Source organism: Miniopterus schreibersii (assembly GCF_964146895.1).
Source record: "Miniopterus schreibersii genome assembly, chromosome: 13".
In the NCBI taxonomy this organism is placed as follows: Eukaryota; Metazoa; Chordata; class Mammalia; order Chiroptera; family Miniopteridae; genus Miniopterus; species Miniopterus schreibersii.
Window position 1 is genome coordinate 14,706,572 of NC_138113.1, and position 19,042 is coordinate 14,725,613.

The window sequence follows — 19,042 nt, forward strand, 5'->3', positions numbered from 1 at the left end:
ATGGCACACTCACCGCGCAGCTTCGAGCCCCGGGGGCACAGTCCCACCTGCCTCGCCCGGGCATCCGGGGCTCGGCTTTCCCGTGGAGCGCGACCGTGGAGATCAGAGGCGCCCTGTGCCCGGCAGCAGGCACGCAGGGGGCCGGTCTCCGCGGTGCTCCGTCTGCCCTCCGCGCCTTCCCGGCGTCGGCTGCGGGCATCATTTCTCTAGCGGCGGCGTCAAAACCGTGTACGTTACTTACACTTCAAAGAATACTTTTTTCTGCTGCCGGAATTCTTAACTTGGGGTTAAGGACTCCACCGCACAGGGTCTCTAACTTCCATACGAGGTACCCAAATGTTGGTAGTAAGGGCCCACGTGCACTTTGCGGAGAGAACCGCGTCTTTCACCAGGTAGTCGGGAGGGTTCAGACGCAGAAAGACTGAGGAATCGAAGCGGCAGACCTTCCAGCGAGCGCGGCCGCGAGCACCGTCCGGCCCGCGCCCCAGCCCGCGCCGCGCAGAGACTGTCCGCCCCCACGCCTTCCGCCGCCCGCCGCAGCCTCCCCCCGGGGCGGGGTTGAGGCCGGCCGCGCCCGCCAGCCCCGGCCGTTCCCCTGTGGGGGCGGGGCAACCCACTGGGCATGCTCAATATCCTGGCCTTGGGTTGGTTGTCTAGGCGGAAGCCGGCGCAGTCTGTGTGTTTTTCCCAGGGTGCCCCGCGCTGCTGTCATGGCTGCCTCCTTGGGCCGTTAGCCGCGCATGAAGTTCTAGAGTTACGGTTTATCCGCAGGAACTGTCGCCACCAGACTTCGGCGCCTCTGGACCCTCTTTCTTTCACTTCCTTTTGTGACTCCTGTGTGACCGGTCTGGGAACCCGTTTGGCTGGGGCGATGTCCGGGGTGACGTGGACCCCGGAGCTGGCTGTCTTGAGGGGCTTCCCCACGGAGGCTGAGCGGCAGCAGTGGAAGCAGGAGGGAGTCGCTGGCTCAGGTGAGAGAGGCGCTGGCCCGGCACTTAGGCCAGCGTGGGGACTGTGAGTAGAAGCGGTGGCGGTGGCTGGGTTCTCATACCTCCTTGTTTAGTTTTTCTCCTACCAAAAATCTTGGATTAAGATTTTGGGTCGCTGCGTCCTTGACCTGGTGGCCGTCGCCGCATCTCTCACATGCTGGGCGTGGCTGTCAGGTTCCCCGCTTGTCTTTACCCCAAACTTCTCACCGCCCACGTTCAGAAATAATGACAATGGCAATATCAGTGACTTTCCCAACATTTACTTAGTCGTTTAATCCTTGTAATAGACACGTAAGGTAGAGGCTACTTTAGGTTCGGTTTGCAGATGAAGACATTTACCTACTGATGGGTTCAGTAATTTAGTCAGGGTCGCACAGCTGGTAAGAAGAAATGCTGAAACCAGACAACAAAGATATAATTCTTGCGAGCAATGCACATTTACCGCAGAGATAAAGAATTAAAGGGCACATTTACTAGTGGGCTATAGGCACATCTGATTGGAACCAGAAGAGAAGTAACACTTAGGACAGTATATAAGTGGGTATAGGTAGTTTTTGAAGGCTGGTCTGGAACAGTTTCATGGAAGAAGTCAGACTTGAGCTGGTTTCTGATTAAAGGATAAGACTGACAAGTGGAGAAGAGCTCAGCAGGAGAAATCACAAGTATAAAGTGTGAAGGCAGGAATGTGCATGAGATACTAGGGGAACAATGAGTGAACCCACTTTTCATCAAGGAGTATAGTGTGTGTTGAGCGGGGTAGGGGATAAGAGGAGCCACCCTGTGAAATGTCTTAGAACTCTATGGAAACTTTTCTGTTGTCAGTAGGAATCTTTGAATTCCCAGGAGAAGGGTGAGAATACTTATTAGTGAGAAATATTATTCTAGGGTCTAACTTCTACCCTACTACTCATCATATGGACGAGTGGCTAATTCTAGGAGAAGTAATGTTTGTAGAATGGTGAGAATTTGTTCAGTGCTTTTTGATTAATGTATAGAAGCATTCTAAATGTATGCTTTTTCCTTGCATACTAAAATGGTAGGTTTACCTAATACTGCTATCCTTTCAAGTATGAAAAAAATTGTTCCTTTGGATTATTGGACTAATTTTTTATATTACAGAGAGTGGATCGTTCCTACAGTTGCTGCTAGAAGGGAACTATGAAGCCATATTCTTAAATTCATTGACTCAAAATATTTTTAATTCAACAAAGATGACTGAAGAAAAGATTGACAGCTACCTAGAGAAGCAGATATTAACATTCCTGGATTTCTCACCAGATTTGGATAAAACCCAAAGGTAGAATTTTATTTCAAGTTTTCATAGGGAACCAGCCTCTTAATACATTTAATAGAGCTTTGACAGTGTAAGGCACTGACTTTAACAGTTATTGAAAAACCCTACTTTACATTTAGTCAGGATTCATAATGTACTGAATAATCTATGTGAGAACTTCTGTCCAGAGGACCATCAGAATGAAAAAGTAAAGTGGTGTAGGATATAAGGGTTTTGTCTATGAAACTGACATGTAATTGGTAACTGCTAACCCACTGAGCTTCCAAATGCTTAGGTCTTATAGGTTTAGCCACAGGCAAGACTTTAGACCTTATTTCCTTTTAACTTGAATGCATACCCTGTCCATCTTGCTATTTCTAGATTGCTGAGTGATACTTGTAACTACTTATATTATGTTTTAGATTGTTAACTTTCTAGAGGTCAGAAAACTTTATGCGTTACTTATGGAACCCTTGTTTTACCTTCTTCCACTAAAGTTTATGTAATTTTATAGGATTAAGTATAATAGGTAGTTGTACAACAGTGAAACCTAAATCTTACTGTTGTAAATTTGTTAATATACTTATTTCTTTACTATCTTGGCATCCACATCAAGCTTTAATTTTCTTCAAAATGCATGCAATTTTGTTTTACCATTATTTCTAGGGAATGGCTTTGCTTAGTTCTTCAACAGATAAACCAACTACTGTAGTAGATGTTGAGAATGTAAACAGGAATAAGACATAATTTGTATCCATAAGGAGTTCACAAAAGAATGTTACTATAGGCATTTTATTTTATTTTAAAGATTAATATTACTCCTTTTAATTTTTTTGCTTTACTAGCAGTTTACATTCCTGTAATGACAGTCCTGATTCTTATTTAGCTGTCTGAAGTGTGGTATTATAGAAACTGGCTTTGCAGTGCACAGTAAAACACACATGCACATACACGCGTTATTCACTGGGATAGCTGAATTCCAGCTTGCCAATAGAGCTCAGAAGAGAGGTTTCAGTTGCCTCATTTTGAGGAATTTGAAATTAATCTGCATTTGCAGTTCGCCTTAGGGATTTAGATTTTTGGTTGTGATGGTTATATTAAGGCTTTATGATCTTGCTACACACCTGTTTTTTCCTGTTTCCTAACTTCTTACTACAAGCAGGCACTTTGGTCACCTGTTTTCTCTAGTGCTACTCTTTCTTTGCTCTGTTCTTAGTTGTGCTGCATCCAGCACTTTATATTCTGGCTGTCACAGGCTTGTAGGATTGATTTTTTTTTTCTTAAAGAATTGTTTAATGTAGGGCCTAGGGACATAGGGAAAGAGAGCTTTTACTTTCTCTTTGGCATGAAACTTCAGGATCCTCTGACTGTTATTTGGTAGAGTTGAATCCCCATGTATTTTTGTCTTAATCCTGGGGTTGGCATATTACAGCTGATGGGGCAAAGTGGCTAAGGATGGTGTTCACATTTTTAAAGGGTTGGAAAAAAGAAACATGTGTGACCCACAAAGCCTAAAACATTTAATATCTGTCCCTTTGCAGAAAAAGTTTACCCACCCCGTGTCTCAAGCCAAAGCAGGATTGAAAAAGATATGTTCAAGTGAAATTTCTAGGGGTCTTTTTGTTTCAGCATGTGGTAATACAGGATTAGTAAAATGTTTTTTATTTTTTTAAAAAATAGGTTTTTATTGATTTCAGAGAGAGGAAGGGAGAGAGAGATAGAAACATCAATAATGAGAGTCACTGATTGGCTGCCTCCTGCATGCCCCCTACTGGGGATGGAGCCCACAACCTGGACATGTGCCCTGACCAGGAATCAAACTGTGACCTCCTGATTCATCGATCGACACTCAACCACTGAAGCTACGCTGGCTGGGCAGTAAAATGTTGTTTAAAAACAAGTTTTTGTTGTCAGTTTTCTTTCATATAAAACCAGTTTAACATGTCTTCTGGCAATGTCAGAGTTGTTAAATAAAATGCAGGAAAAGTTACAAGTGCGGGATCAGGATCTAAACCAGCACTGTTTGAAAGAACTTTTCAGTGATGATGGAGATGTTCTGTATCTATGTCCAGTATGGTCGCCCCTGGCCACATTTGCTCTTGAGCACTTAAAATGTGGACAGTGTGACTGAGGGACTGAATTTGAAATTTTGTTTAATTCTAATTTAAATTTAAAAGAGCCATACGTGGTTCATGATTACAATAAGACAGTGCAGACCTCAGTTGCGTAGGTTTCAGAAATTCTTTTTTTGTACTACTCTAGGATAATCTCAATAAATGTTGGTTGATATCTTAAATTTTTCTTAATAAAACTGAAGTGAAGTAACATGTTGGTGGTTATACAGTGGTAGCAGTTTACATTTATTTCTTTAACTATTCTTATTTGTAGACAACAGCTGATATTCCTAATTGGTGTGAGCAGTTTGCAACTCTTTGTTCAGAGTAACTGGACGGGGCCTCTGGTTGATTTACACCCTCAGGAGTTTTTGCCATCTGTTTTGTTCCAGCAATTCAGTGAGGTATGCTTCTTGGAAATGCCATATGTAGTTATTATTGTGTTATTTATTCTTCAGGAACTTTAGAAACTGGAGTTACTAATTGGTAGGAATGAAACATGATTTTATAGCTTGTACAAAACCTGCTAAGAATGCTTGTTCCTCGATCAGATTTTCACGTTTTTCCAGAAGTTTCATTGCTAGTCTCAAACTCCTCTTCATGTGTCCTCATTTTTTGGAGCCCTGTGAGCTGCTGTTTTTTTAAAACACCAGCAGCTGCACCAGTTTTTTTTTTTTATACACACACACACGCATGCATATGTTACTGCAGTTACATAAAGATCTTTTCTGGCAAAGCAGCAGATCTGGAAATCTGTTGCAGGTAAGTTTTGCTACAGTGCTTAGAAATGGATCCCAGGGGCAATTTCCTTTATGTTCCAAGTACTTTATTAAGTGCCTGGCACAGAGATCTCTCTGTTGATAACAATTATTATTATCCGTATATGAAGACAGTATCATTGACTTGCATCAGTAGATCGTCAGTAGAGTTTTCAGTTCGAATTCCTCAGGTGTTTTTGAGCACATATGCCTAGGGCTTGGTAAGTATGATGTGTTCCAAAAAGAAGTATGGTAACGTTGACTTATCCAGCCACCTCAGAGATCTTGAACACAATGAGTAATCACTCAGCCTGGAAAAAGGATCCCTTAGCAGCCAAAGCTTATGCAGCAAAAGGGACCTGTTTACTGTTAACCAGGTTTCTCAGAGTTAGAAATAGCAAATGGAATGGAGTTATTGACATAAAAGTTAGTAATTTGGTGGTGAGGTGGAAAGAGAAGAGGTACAAAAGCAGCCATAACCTGAAGCCATTATAATGAGCTGTGTGTGTATCAGTTAGCATAATACTGACCCTAAATCATACCCTAAATCATTATTGAAAGGTTAAATGATCAAAGACCTTTTAGCTGGGAGTGGACCGTGAATTAGAACCTGCAGGGTGGTGGAGAGTAGAGAAGAGGAAATACGTCTAGGTGTAGTCATAAGGGCAGACATAGAGAAGAGAGTGATGTTTGTGGGAAAGGGATGCACTGAACCTGTTGGAGTCGCAGTAAAAGGTCAGACTTGATGGGATTCTGGCCAGATTGTAGGAAACTTTGACTAAGACCTTGGTTTTTATTAGAACTACCTCATACATTTTTTAAAAGCATATAAAAGGTGTACAGTTTAAATAATAAAATCCTCGTCCCCACCACCTCACTTGAGAGAACATAACTGTCATCGTAGAACAGCTTCCCAACTGCTCTTCCCAGGTGCTGAGCCCCTCTGCCATTGTGCTGGCTGTGTGGGGCTGGGCTGGTGAGAGCCTTTGATCTGGTCTCTTCTGGTTTAGGAGCCTTCTCTAGTTCGTAGTGTGCGCTACAGATCATACCATCTTCTACACGTGCTCTGACTTGGACAAGCTTGGGAAATACTGCCCTAGAAGGTCCCCTTTGTATGCTTCCTGAGAGCATCACTGGCCCCCTTGTCTCATGAACCACTCTCATGAATCATTCTAGTGCTTTTCTCTGTAGTTTTAGCACCTCTCTATGTATCCCTAGAAAACACAGTGCTTAGTTTTGCCAGTTTTTGAACTTTATATAAATGAAACAAACCATGTATTCTTCTGTGATTTGCTTTGCTCAGTGGTATATTTTGAAATCATGCCATTACTCATTTTTACTGTTGTATAGTATTCCAATTATGTGATTGTACCTCAATTTATATCTGTTTTATTCTTGATGGCCATATGGGTTGTTTCCATTTCTTGCAATGTATTATGTGCAATGCCATTAGGAACACATCTTCTGGATATCATTTGCAAGAATTTCAAAGCACAGTGGACTTAAAAAATGATAGTATTTGGTGCAGTGCTCCAAATGGAGGAGTTGTTTTTACTGGCCCCAGGCTGTAGTTGGGCTGATGGGATCAATATTTCAGCACAGTTGTAAACCCTTGCCAGCACTGTATGGGGAAGCTCTGCTGAAGTTGCGTCTGTGAGTAGAGTTTCTTGCCCTCACATGTTCAACTTCCCTTGGTAATGTCAGGATGTTTTAAAAGGATTATACAATTTATACTCTTTACCAGCAATCTGAGCATTTGGAAGAGAGAGGGAATTGAAGATTTTAAACTGGGCAGTATTTTCTAGTTGTCATTTTCCTGTGCTGATTAATCTTTTTATTTATAAAGGTTTAATGGCTTTATTTTATTGTTTTAAAATTTTATTATAATTATTAGGGTGACATTGATTATTAAAATTATATAGGTTTCAAGTGTACATTTGTGTAATACATCAACTGTATATTGCATTGTGTGCTCACCACCCAGAGTCAAGTCTCCTTCCATCCCCATGTATTTGAGACCCTCTTTACCCTTTTCTACTGCCCCACCCCCTTTCTCTCTGGTAACCGCTGTATTGTTGCCTGTGGCCATGAGTTTTTGTTTGTCTTGTTTGTTCATTTGTTGCTTCTAGTTTTACAGTTCTTATTTTGCTAAGTGAAATGAGTCAGATGGAAAAAGTCAATAACGATATGATTTCACTCATATGTGGGATATAAAACTGATTCATCTTAGCTCTTGCAATGCACAAGTATTTGTGAATATACTTTATGGTCATGGATTCTAGTCACCAAAGCCAGATTAATTTCTCCTGCCTCTAGTTTACAGCCTTGGCATTGCTAGCACTGTTTTCTGACCTCTGGTGCTGATCAGCCCCCGAGGACTAGCGCTGAAGGCCATGTCTGAGCAGTAGATCACCTCTCACACATAAAGGCGCTCTCCTGGTAATCTGGTTTTCTGTTAAGTTTAACTTGGGCTTCCAGGTGTTGAACTTTTCACTGTGATGCTGTTAAATAGTGTTCTTATGTGTAAATGCTCTTTTGGCTGAGAAATTGCTCTTCAGGGAGTTGGAACCTTTTTCTTTCTATTTTTATTGAAATATAAACAAGCCTTTTTAAAAATGGATACTTTCCAAAACCCCGGGAAGCACATTTAGAACTCAGTTGGAATATGAGTGTTTGTTATGCGATGGGCAGGCAGAGGCTGATTTACTTAAGCAGAGCATAAAAAAGCATTTAATTTTGTCATGAAGAGGCGAGGCTAGCGCTAGGGAGAGAAATTTACTTATTTAATGGCTTAGTCATTTAGTCGCTCATTTAGTCATTGTTATTTGCCTTAACACCATCTCCAGAGAATTTTGGGTTGAAGGATAGGTGGGAGGTTTAATAAACAACCCCTGCCTTTGAGTATCAGAGTTAATAATCTTCTGGTGGTATATTATGGGCTATCTCTGTATAATTTATTATTTATTTTGCCCTATTAAATTACATGTTTGTTATTTATCTTTAGGGATTCCTTTTAGAAAATAATGATCTAAATTTGTGCTATAACAGGCGGACATATTTCTCAACGTAATTAGAATAAGGATTCTTTTTGTTAAAGGCATCTCATATCTTCTTGAACTTCACCAGTTTGCTTTGGACCTTAGGAAATAAAGATTATTCTATCCATTTAAATGACAAGGTGATTCAATGAGGTGGCAGGACTAGTTTGGGCACATTAGACAGGTTCTTCCCTTTAGTTCTTAAATCAGTATATTCACTTGTGTTCTGAGTATTTCCATTTGGAGGTCTTGCAAGATACCTGACTCAGTGTGTCCAAGACTGAACTCATGGTGAGGTTCTTCTCCAAACTGGGTCCTTTTCTGGTGTTCATATCTCCATTGCCCACCCACCACCATGTAGTTATGTCAGTGCGAAGGCTAGGACTGATCGTGGTCCTGAACTTGAGGCCTAATACTTAGCACAGTCCTGACCTTGCTGAGTGGCAGGAAGAGGTAGAGAGATCTGTGTGAAAGGCAGCATGTGGTGGGAAAGACATTGGTTTGGGAGTTGGCAGACTTGGGCTCTGATCTCTATTCAGAACCTAACTTCTGTGTGATTTTGGGTTTAACTTTCTTGCATCTCTTGCTTCACTTCTAAAATTGAGGCAGTTAAAATCACTTCAAAATAGTTCCTTAATTTTTCAATTAAAAATTGTTTTCTTCTGCTTTTAGTGGAGGTAACAGTAATTAAGCTTTATGTGTAGTTTGGTGGCAGTCATTTATGTTGTCTTGTTTCTCTGTTATACTTCTCAGTTTAATTTGATCCTTATAAGAATTAAATGAGGTGTGGTTTCTGTTATTTCATTTTATAATTGATGAAACCAAGGCTTCAGTTAAAAAATGTATCTGTCCACAAACTGATAAGCAGGTAAAGGACACTATCCTGTGTCTCTGCAATTAGAGCCCATATTCCTGACAGTTAAGTATTCCTGCTGTCTGTTTTGTGGCAGCTGCAGAATTATGCAGGTCACATTTTAGAAACATGAGGTCTTGTCCATTGAGGGAAATCTCTGTGTAGTCAAGGGGTGAATTTTTCACAGGCCTCACTTTTTTGCAGCTTTCTCTTCTCTGCTCCTTGGCTGTGTGCCTGCTCAGCACTTGCTATATAAAACCTTGTTGTTGGCTTGATAGTAATTATGGAGCAGACGTGCTTTGTAGTGACACTTTCCAGCTGGGGAAGCATATGTGAAATGTGTCTACTGTAAATACTTTAACATAGGGATGCTTTTTATTGAGATGACATTTCGTTGTAGGTAAATCTGTAAAGTCATGATACCTTTTCAGTACTAGCATTGTCTTGAGTTCCCTGTTCCTCTGAAGCACAAGCAGGTGGGGGCTCTCTGTCAGGGCCGACTGGATTTGTAGATCTCTAAGGGCATTTATGATGTTATGATTCTGCCCAGTGCCAATTGCTGTGTAATAGAGCAGTGTCTTTGCTTCAGGGCCTGAGTAACTGGAAAATATGTATAATTACAAGACATATAAAGATTAATGATATTTTGTGAAATTATATCATCTTAGCTTACAGTGTTGTGTGTTTTTTTTTCAGGAGAAAGGACTGGATGCAGTTGTTCTGAGTCTGCTCATTCTAGATGGTGAATCAGTCTACAGCCTGACCTCAAATCCTATACTGCTGTTATTAGCACGAGTTATCCTAGTGAATATAAGACATAAACTGACAGCAATTCAGGTAAGGGAAGAAAAGGAGCCAGGAGATCCATACCCAGGTGTGATTTTCATGCTGATTAGCATTAGACTTTAGGTGTTATGTTGACAATATCTTGATATATTTGTTGTCTAAGTTTCCTTCTAGGTATTTAACATTAAAGTCTGATGAAAATATGCAAAACTTTCTCCCTCTTGAGATTCATCTTATGTAAAATGAGCTTATATTGAGCCTCTTTAATAGGATTTTATATATGTGTGTATGTATGTGTGCATGTGCATAAATGTTCATTCTCTGAATCTGAAATATAGGTTAAAAACGTCTTTCTTAGTCTTTTATGAATCATGTAAGATTATGAGCAATAGGCAGACTTGAGCATGATCTATTGCAGCGGATCTTAGTTACTGTTTCCTGGCTCATACACAGCCTTGTTTCATTATTTGGGTTGGATTTAGTAGAGCATTTGTTGAGTATCTGTGACATCGATTCTTTAGGTCATGTATAGATTAGTGAGAAGATGCACTCAGACTTACAGAAGGCTAACAGGCAGTAGTAGGAGGTGACAAAAACCACAAGAGATACAAAGAGAGTCTTTGGAGGTTTGGTGGAGGTGTCAGCTGTGCTTTGTGAAGTCTCTGTTTTAACTACTCAAGTCTCTTAACTATTCAGCTTTGCATTGTGGTGTGAAAGCAGCTGTAGACTATATGTGAACAAATGGGTATGACTGTGTTGTACCAATAAAGCTTTATTTATGGACACTAAAATTTTAATTTTAGCTCGGGCCAGATGGCTCAGTTGGTTGGAGTGTTGTCCCATATACCAGAGGTTGTGGGTTCAGTTCCCTATTAGGGCATATACCTAGGTTGCGGATTTGATAACCCATTTGGGGTATATATGGAAGGCAACCGATGTTTTCCTTTCACATGGATGTTTCTCTCTCTTTCTCTCTCTTTCTCCCTTACCCTCTTAAAAAAAATCAATAAATGTATCCTTGGGTGAGGATTAAAAAAAATTTAATTTGATATATTTTCATGTTACAAAATGTTATCCTTTTTTTAAATTTTTTTTATTTTTATTTTTTTATTTCAGAGAGAGGAAAGGAGGGGGGAAGAGAGAGATAGAAACATCAATGATGAGAGAGTCATTGATCAGCTGCCTCGCCCACAGCCTGGGCATGTGCCCTGACCGGGAATCGAACCCTGATTTCCTGGATCCTAGGTCGATGCTCAACCGCTGAGCCATGCCTGGCCGGGAATCTTTTGTATTTTTTAATGATTTAAAAATGTAACACTATTCTGACTTCTTGAGCTGTACAAATACAGGTAGTGGGCTGCATTTGGCCCATATCCATACCTTGCTTACTCCTGTTCTGATTGTTGCAACTTGGGGACTCAGATCCTGTATTGCCAGTAGTAAATCTAAATTTTATGTGATCTCTCAATTTCTAAGTGTTGGCTGAAAATGTTAAAAAACAATATTTCTATGAGCAAAATGTTGACTTGGTTTGTGCTGTATGAGGGCTTACTTTCATGAGCATTTAAGTTTAGACAGACAAGACGCAAGAAGGGAACTCTCAAGAGAGCCAGATATTTATTTGGAATCAGTTGTACTAGAAGGGTTTTTAATAGATGGGTTTCAACATGTCCTAGCAGATATAAGGTCTTATCTTTGGTTTTTTTGGTGACATTAGTTTGAATTAAAAAATGTTTCCCAAGTTGATCAGAGTTAAATGGTCCTATAGATTAACTAGGACTTGGCTCTGAAGAAAGTATCACCAAGAATGAGGCTGCCAGATGGCAGTATTTTCTTTCTGGTGAGACTAATGGTCATTAATGAATGAGTGATACAATTTTAAGTTTTGTTGGTGGAAAACTTTCATCAGCAAGTGTGTGAAGCATCACTTGAATAAAGATACGTGTACTATCAGCAACTAGGAGGACAAGTTAATATGTGAAGTCATACTTGGTAGGGTTGGAGAGACAAGTTACCTGAATTTCTTGGCATATGCTTAACAACTTCTTACTTCAGCTTTTAACCCTATTTTCTCATACATCACCATGCAAAACAAAGATCATTCTATGCCTTTCAATTGAAACATTGAAGTTTTTTTTCTTTGGGTCTTGAATATATTATTCTCTAAATGATGATGTTTAAGAGGACTCCTTTAATAAGTGGAGGTAAAATGATTAAAAAGCCTAGCATACTTATCCAAGTTAATTTTAATCTTTTAAATTAATTTTGAATAGATTGGCTCCTAAGAAATGTGTCAAATTGTTTATTGCAATATTATTTTTGTAGAACTGTAAAAGATGATTTTCCCCAACCCTCTAATCTGTGAAATATGTAGACTGGTATTAGTAATATGTAAATGTTGAGTGAAGGGTCCTGGTGTTTAAGTCAGACCAGAGTTAGTCTGGCTCAGCCACTTAACAACTGTGTGACCTTATGCTAGTTAATGTCTTTGAATATCAGTTTCCTTATTTATAAAATGGAATAAGTCTGCAGGCATTTATTGGGCATCTTTTTTTTTTAATCCTCACCCGAGGATATTTTTTCCATTGCTTTTCAGAGAGAGTGGAAAGGAGGGGGGGAGAGAGAGGGAGAGAGGGGAACATGGCTGTGAGAGAGACTCATCAATTGGTTGCCTTCCGCACTCGCCCCTACTAGGGGCCCGGGGATCGAGCCTGCAACCAAGTTACATGCCCTTGACCAGAATCAAACCCAAGACCCTTCAGTCTGAGGGCTGACGCCCTAACCACTGAGCCAAACCGGCCAGGGCTATTGGGTGTATTTTGAGTACACGAATGCTCCTTGCCTTTTAGGAGATTATTGACTAGTGTGGCTTCTCAGTGAGACCATTCTGTATTAAGTCCTGTAATCAGGAGACAGGATATAGAAACCATCTAAAACAAGGCTTCAACTTTTCTTTTTTAGTAATGACTCAAATTTTCTATTAAGCAGTTCTTGGCAAGTAGAAAAAGCACTTTTATTTTCTAGTAGAACATAGGCTGTGCTTTATTTGTCTTACACTCCCCCTTCTATGTAAAGATTTTGGGTTAAGAGTTAGTTTATAAATCTGATCTTATGCTGTATGATTTTTTAACAAGGGCAGTCTCTTTGGATCTATCTAAATTCCCATGTCTAGAAAAGGGAAGAATCTGCTGCCAAACCTGACTCACTTATTGCTGACAGAGGATAAGGGACAGATAATTGATGTGTACCATGACTTCATTAGCTTTACTGATAGGAACAGAGTGAGGCAACACCTCAGGGAATTACATTAAAAATGATGTGAAACGTCTATTAGATAATTCTACCTTTCTTTACATGGACTGAGGAAACTGCACTAATAATTAGAAAGCGCTTTGTCATAGAGTCAAAATTCATTTGTGATTGTGTCATTGTTGCAACTGTTGTGGCAGCTTTACCTCTTAATCAAATGCAGAGGTTAAGTTCAAGTAAAATAAGACGTTTGGTAATTAAGCATGATCCCCTATTAGTAGATATTGCTTTTTAAAAAAAGGAAAATTAATTTCTCACAGTTTCACACAATATAATTCAAAGTAACAGTTTTAATTAATTTAGATGATTCAATGCATGATCATGCTTGATACTTTAATGAGTTTTATCAAAAATATAACTTGCACACACACAAACATGCAGAGAGGAAGATGTAGAAGAATCTCAACCTCCGTCATGGATTTTTCTGAGGCAGAAGGGTGGCATTGGGGCAGCAGAAGAGAGACTTTCACTCTGCACTGTGTTTGCTTCTGTATTGCAGGTTGTTTGTTGTTTTTCTGTTTGTTTGTTTTTTTAAATAAGGATGTATTGACCAAGTAAGATCAAGTGTTAGAGAAGAGAGAAAAAGCCACTGTGTTCTCAGCCTGTTGGTCAAGACATTGTATAAAATGCAGTCTCTATCCTCAAAAAAATGTTTAGACTAGGTAGGGTTATACACTTGAGAAACAAGAGCGGTCCGATGTGGCCTTACTTCTAGGAACAGTGTAGACGTTCAGAAGTGAGAGACCAGGGTGTGCTATACTAGTGGGAGAGGGCTTCATGGGCGAGGTTTCACAAACATGCGAGGGAACTTCTGGCTTGCTGCAGTGATGGCTGAATCTAGCGAATTTCTCACTTGGTAGTTTGTGCGGAGCATATTGCTTTGGGAAGGATACAGAGATGAGTCAGACATGACTTCTCATCTTGTTGGGTAAACAGCAGACAACACCTGAAATTAGGGATGACGTACAGGGTCACAGTGGAGTGTGTTTGCAAAGAGTGGTACAAATATCTGCTGGAGTGCAGAGGAAGGAAAATATCCCCCCCCAGGAGGTTCTGCGGGAGGCCTCGTAGAGTTGTTGGTGCAGGATGGTTACAGCAGACTTTTAGCGGAGGGCATGGTGAGTCCAATTGGTGTCAGGAAGCCCAGCAGACTGAAAACAGGCTTTGAGAACAGAGGAGAGGGGTGTTCTTGTGGAAGATGGAGAAGTGGATTTGAGTATTATTACCGAAGACATAGCCGTGGGCGGGAAGCTATTGAATAAATTCAATTTCACAAATGTAAAAAGAAATTCTAAAAATTAATTTTAATTGTACAAATCTTTTTTCTAAAGGGTCCTTTTATTTCAACTGACATGGTGCTTGCTTTTTCTAGAGCTTGCCTTGGTGGACTTTGAGGTGTGTGAATGTTCACCAGCAGTTGCTTGAGGAACGCTCACCTCAGCTTTTTGCTCTCGCTGAAAGTTGTATTGATCAAGGTATGTAGCAGTTTTTTATTTGATGTGTAGCTCCATTTTTTATTTTTATTTTTTTAAAATAGGGCTTTATTGATTTCAGAGAGAGAAGCAAGGAGAGGAAGAGAGAGACAGAAACATCAGTGATGAGAGTCATTGATTGGCTGCCTCCTGCACGGCCCCCACTGGGGATGGAGCTTGGAACCCTGGCATGTGCCCTGACTGGGAATTGAACCAAGATCTCCTGGATCCTAGGTCGATGCTCAACCACTGAGCCACACCCGGCCAGGCTCCATTTTAATTTCTTGGCTGAGACATTCATTTGTAGCTTATTCTGTGACAGGTGCTAGTGATTTTATTTGAGGTTGTGTCTTTTTTTTCTGGAGGTGTAATATCACAAATTATTAGGGTGTCAGATTATAGAATTTTTTTATCTTTGAGTTTTTAAAAAAGGCAATCATTATCACTTGTGTCACCTACTTAGAAGGAATGATTTGTTCTTTGTAGGTCACCATGATTTTATCATGAATTGCTTAAAGGTATTTTAATATGTTCTCTGTTCTTTAAGAGGCCTCATTGGAAACAAATGTAAACTCTTTTAAAAAAGATCCTTAACTCACTTAAGATGGAGTAAATTGTGTCAAATTGCTTTCAGAATAGGAAATTATTTATCCTATAGCTTATTAAGTACATGAAGAAAAACTTTTTTTTAACTTTTGGTAGAAAATACTTTTTACTGAGGATGACAGTAGATAGACATTTTTACATTTTGTTTTATTTTTATTTTCTTCTTTTAAAACTGATTTTTTTAAATCATTTTTTATTTTCAATTATACTTGACATATTAGTTTCAAGTGTACAACCTAGTAATTAGACATTTATATAACTTACAAAGTGATCACCACGATAAATCCAGTACCCATCTGACACCATACATAGTTATTATAATACTATTGACTATATTCCCTATGCTGTACTTTACATCCCATGACTGTTCCGTAACTACCAACTTGTACTTCTTAATCCCTTCGCTTTTTTCATCCAGCTCCCCAATCCCCCCTTCCATGTGGCAACTGTCAAAGTGTTCTCTGTATCTGTGTTTGTTTCTGTTCTGCTTGTTTGTTTATTTTGTTTCTTAGATTCCACATGTAAGTGAAATCGTGTGGTATTTGTGTTTCTCTGTCTGACTTATTTCACTCAGCGTAATACCCTGTAGGTCCATTCATGTTGTTACAGATGGCAAGATTTCATTCTTTTTAAAACTGATTTTTAATTATAGTTGACATACAATACTGTATTAGTGTATAACATAGTGATTTAACTTTTATATACCTTACAGAGTGATCACCATGGTGAGACTAGTGTCTGTCACTGTACATAGTTATTACAATACTGACTCTCTTCCCTATGCTGGACATTACATCCCCGTGACTTATTTATAACTGGTAGTTTGTATTTCTTGACCTCCTCCCCCTTTTCTGCTGAATCCTCCATCCCCTATTATTTTTTATTGTAATATATAATGTACATATAGAAAAGTGCCTAAAATATAAATGGAAAATTTACCACATACTTTTAAACCACATACCCCTGTAATTGCCTCCCACTGCCTTTGTTACAGATGCCACCCCCCACCTGCCATGTTTCCTGGGGAAGCATTTTGAAAAAGAGGGAAAATCTTGGGTACCTTGATACTTGGTTTCCCTGGGCTTTTGGAATGATTGGTCTTGGCAAAAGTTGCCAAACAAAACAAAAATAAAAACAAATTCTCTTATAGTGAAGGAATACTTGAACACAAGTGAATGTGGACCTAGTAATGCACTTCTGAATTACAGGGAAGGGATTTGACTTTAGGTGTATCTGATTCCAAAGCCCACACTCCTTTCCTGTCACAAGAGGATAGAGTGAGTATGTACATGTAAGGATTGAGGGGAGTGGTGGGTGGCGTCACTCTGCGGGGAGAAGCAGTGATCGGTACTTGATGGAGGTAGCACATCCATGAAGCATAAAATAATTGTTTTGCTTGTGCCTTGTGTAATTGCAAGATGCTCCTGTACCTTTCTGGAGTCTGTTTCCTTCAAGGTTACATCTGTATAGTAACAAGGTAGGTCAGAGTACATTAGACAGGACATTAATTTGTGTAGTGATAAATATTACTAAGCTAGGTGATCAGTTGAAATTAATTTCTCAAGTTTTATTTTGTTCTAGGACAGAAATACATAAGTATATGCTAGTATTAGATAAATGAGCCATCTATATATAATTCAATAAGGAAAATATTTAGGCACATAATAATTGATTCATTTATGTTGTTTATATTAGCACTTGGTTTATATTCTTTCAGGACTTTAAGTAACTTAAGGTTATGGAACAAGCAGAGAAGGGCATTTTAGACTAAACTTCGTCTATATAACAAAATATCTATTTTGAACTTCAACTTTGTATGTTTAAAAAATTTATTTTGTGACCAGATTTAAAACCTGAGTAGTTGTTTGTTTATTTACTTATTTGTTTTATTTATTTTAGAAAGAGAGGGAGGAAGGGAGAGAGAGAGAGACATCTATTTGGGTTTTTTTGTTTTTTGTTTTTAATATATCTTTATTGATTTCAGAGAGGAAAGGAGAGGGAGAGAGAGAGAGAAAACACTAATAATGAGTCATTGATCGGCTGCCTCCTGAACGGTCCCCACTGGGTATTGAGCCTGCAACCCGGGCATGTGCCCTGACCGGGAATTGAACATTGATCTCCTGGATCATAGGTCGACACATTCAACCACTGCGCCACACTAGCCTGGCGAGACATCTGTTTGTTGTTCCACTTATTTGTGCATTCATTGGTTGATTCTTCTTTTTTTTAAAATATTTTTTTAATATGTTTTTATTGATTTCAGAGAGTTCAGGAAGGGAAAGAGAGTGAGAGAAACATCAGTGATGAGAGAGAGTCATGGATCAGCTGCCTCTTTCACTCCCCTTGCTGGGAATCGAGCCCGTAACTATGTGCCCTGACTGGGAGTTGACCGGTGACCTCCTGGTTCATAGGTCGATGCTCAGCCTCGGAGCCACACTGGCCAGGGCCACTGGTTGATTCTTGTTGGAGATCTAACCTGCAGCCTTGGTGTTTCGGGACGATGCTCCAACCAACTGAGCTACCAGGCCAGGGCTGATAGCTAACATTGTTTTAGCCCTTTCTACATGTACTTTTTAGGGGGGAACTCTCTGTGTCCTCCATCTTGATTGCAGTTTGGATCTAATTTAATTTCTGTACCAGAACTTTTCAAAAAGTGAAATATTATAGAAGTTATGAGGAGACTGCTCCTACCCAGATACCATGTGGGACTGAGTCATCTCATAGTAGTGTTGCCTGGGTGTGGCGTTCTCTTCAAAATGGAATACGAAGTAGGACTTGGAGAAAATGAAGGCCCAATGCCCCATTTAGCAGATGTGTCTTGTCTTCTTTCTGTTTTTAGTGAAATGAAAATGTGCAGACTGAGTCTTCCCCCATTCATGCCATCGCATATTTTTGAAATTAAGTGAGAGACTCTATAAACAAATTTAGTTCAAGGGAGAAGAGGAGTGGGATAAGCTTCTAGTTCATGAAATTGGGTAAAGTTTTGAAATCCAGGGGTGAGTTGAATGTCATTGATAGAAATGGGTTAAAAGTTGATTTTTTCCCAGAGGATATCAAAAGCATTTGAAGGAGGAGGGTTATCAGGATTCAGCGCACTATTTAATTTTGAAACAAGGTAGTTACATTATTCTGCATAGGATATTATACAGTTTCCTATTTTTATTATACTTTTATGGAAAATTGGTAAATGAACAAAAAGCAAGGTATCACTAGCAGTTTTGTTTTTTTTTTTAGGAAGCGAAGTTTGATATAGCCATTAATGCAGATTTATCCCATATTATGTAAATCTGCATTATTGGCTATCTCTATACCATATCACTGACTAATGTTCATAATGATGACCTTTTCTTAAGAAAAGAAGCAAATACCTTATGTGCTATTTTTTTTTTTGTTTTGTTTTATTTTTGTTAAACCTCACCAGAGGATTTTTTTTTCCGTTGTTTTTCAGAGAGAGTGGAAGGGAGTGAGGGAAAGAGAGAGAAACATCCATCTGAGAGAGACACATTGACTGGTTGCCTCCCCCCCGAATGGGCCCCAACCATGTGGCAGGGAGTGAACCCTCAACCCAGGTATGTGCCCTTGACTGGGAATCAAACCCACGACCTTTCGGTGTGCAGGTCAATGCTTTAACCACTGAGCCACACCAGCCAGGGCCTTATGTGGAATATATGTAAAATACACCATTATATGTAAAGGTAGGAACCATAGTGGTGTATTTTACAGAGAATTCTAAGGGGTAAAATTAAATTTCCAAACAGGAAGGAAAGGGTTAAGATATCTGGAAATATGACTGTAAGTGACTCATTCCCCAAATGGTCTCAGTTTCTCTCTGCAGTGTGTTGCA

General features: G+C 39.6%; 1 protein-coding gene across 1 annotated transcript in view; it reads left to right on the top strand.

The window, feature by feature from the left end:
- The first annotated feature begins 675 nt into the window (after positions 1 to 675).
- The window catches only part of TTC27 (tetratricopeptide repeat domain 27), a 104,718-nt gene continuing 86,351 nt past the window's right edge, over positions 676 to 19,042 (top strand). Inside the window, exons 1-5 of the mRNA XM_081156906.1 lie at positions 676 to 971; positions 2,109 to 2,286; positions 4,651 to 4,780; positions 9,722 to 9,862; positions 14,493 to 14,595. Coding sequence (XP_081013032.1) covers positions 872 to 971; positions 2,109 to 2,286; positions 4,651 to 4,780; positions 9,722 to 9,862; positions 14,493 to 14,595 — 652 coding nt within the window. The 5' untranslated portion in view covers positions 676 to 871. The remainder of the gene's footprint in view (positions 972 to 2,108; positions 2,287 to 4,650; positions 4,781 to 9,721; positions 9,863 to 14,492; positions 14,596 to 19,042) is intronic.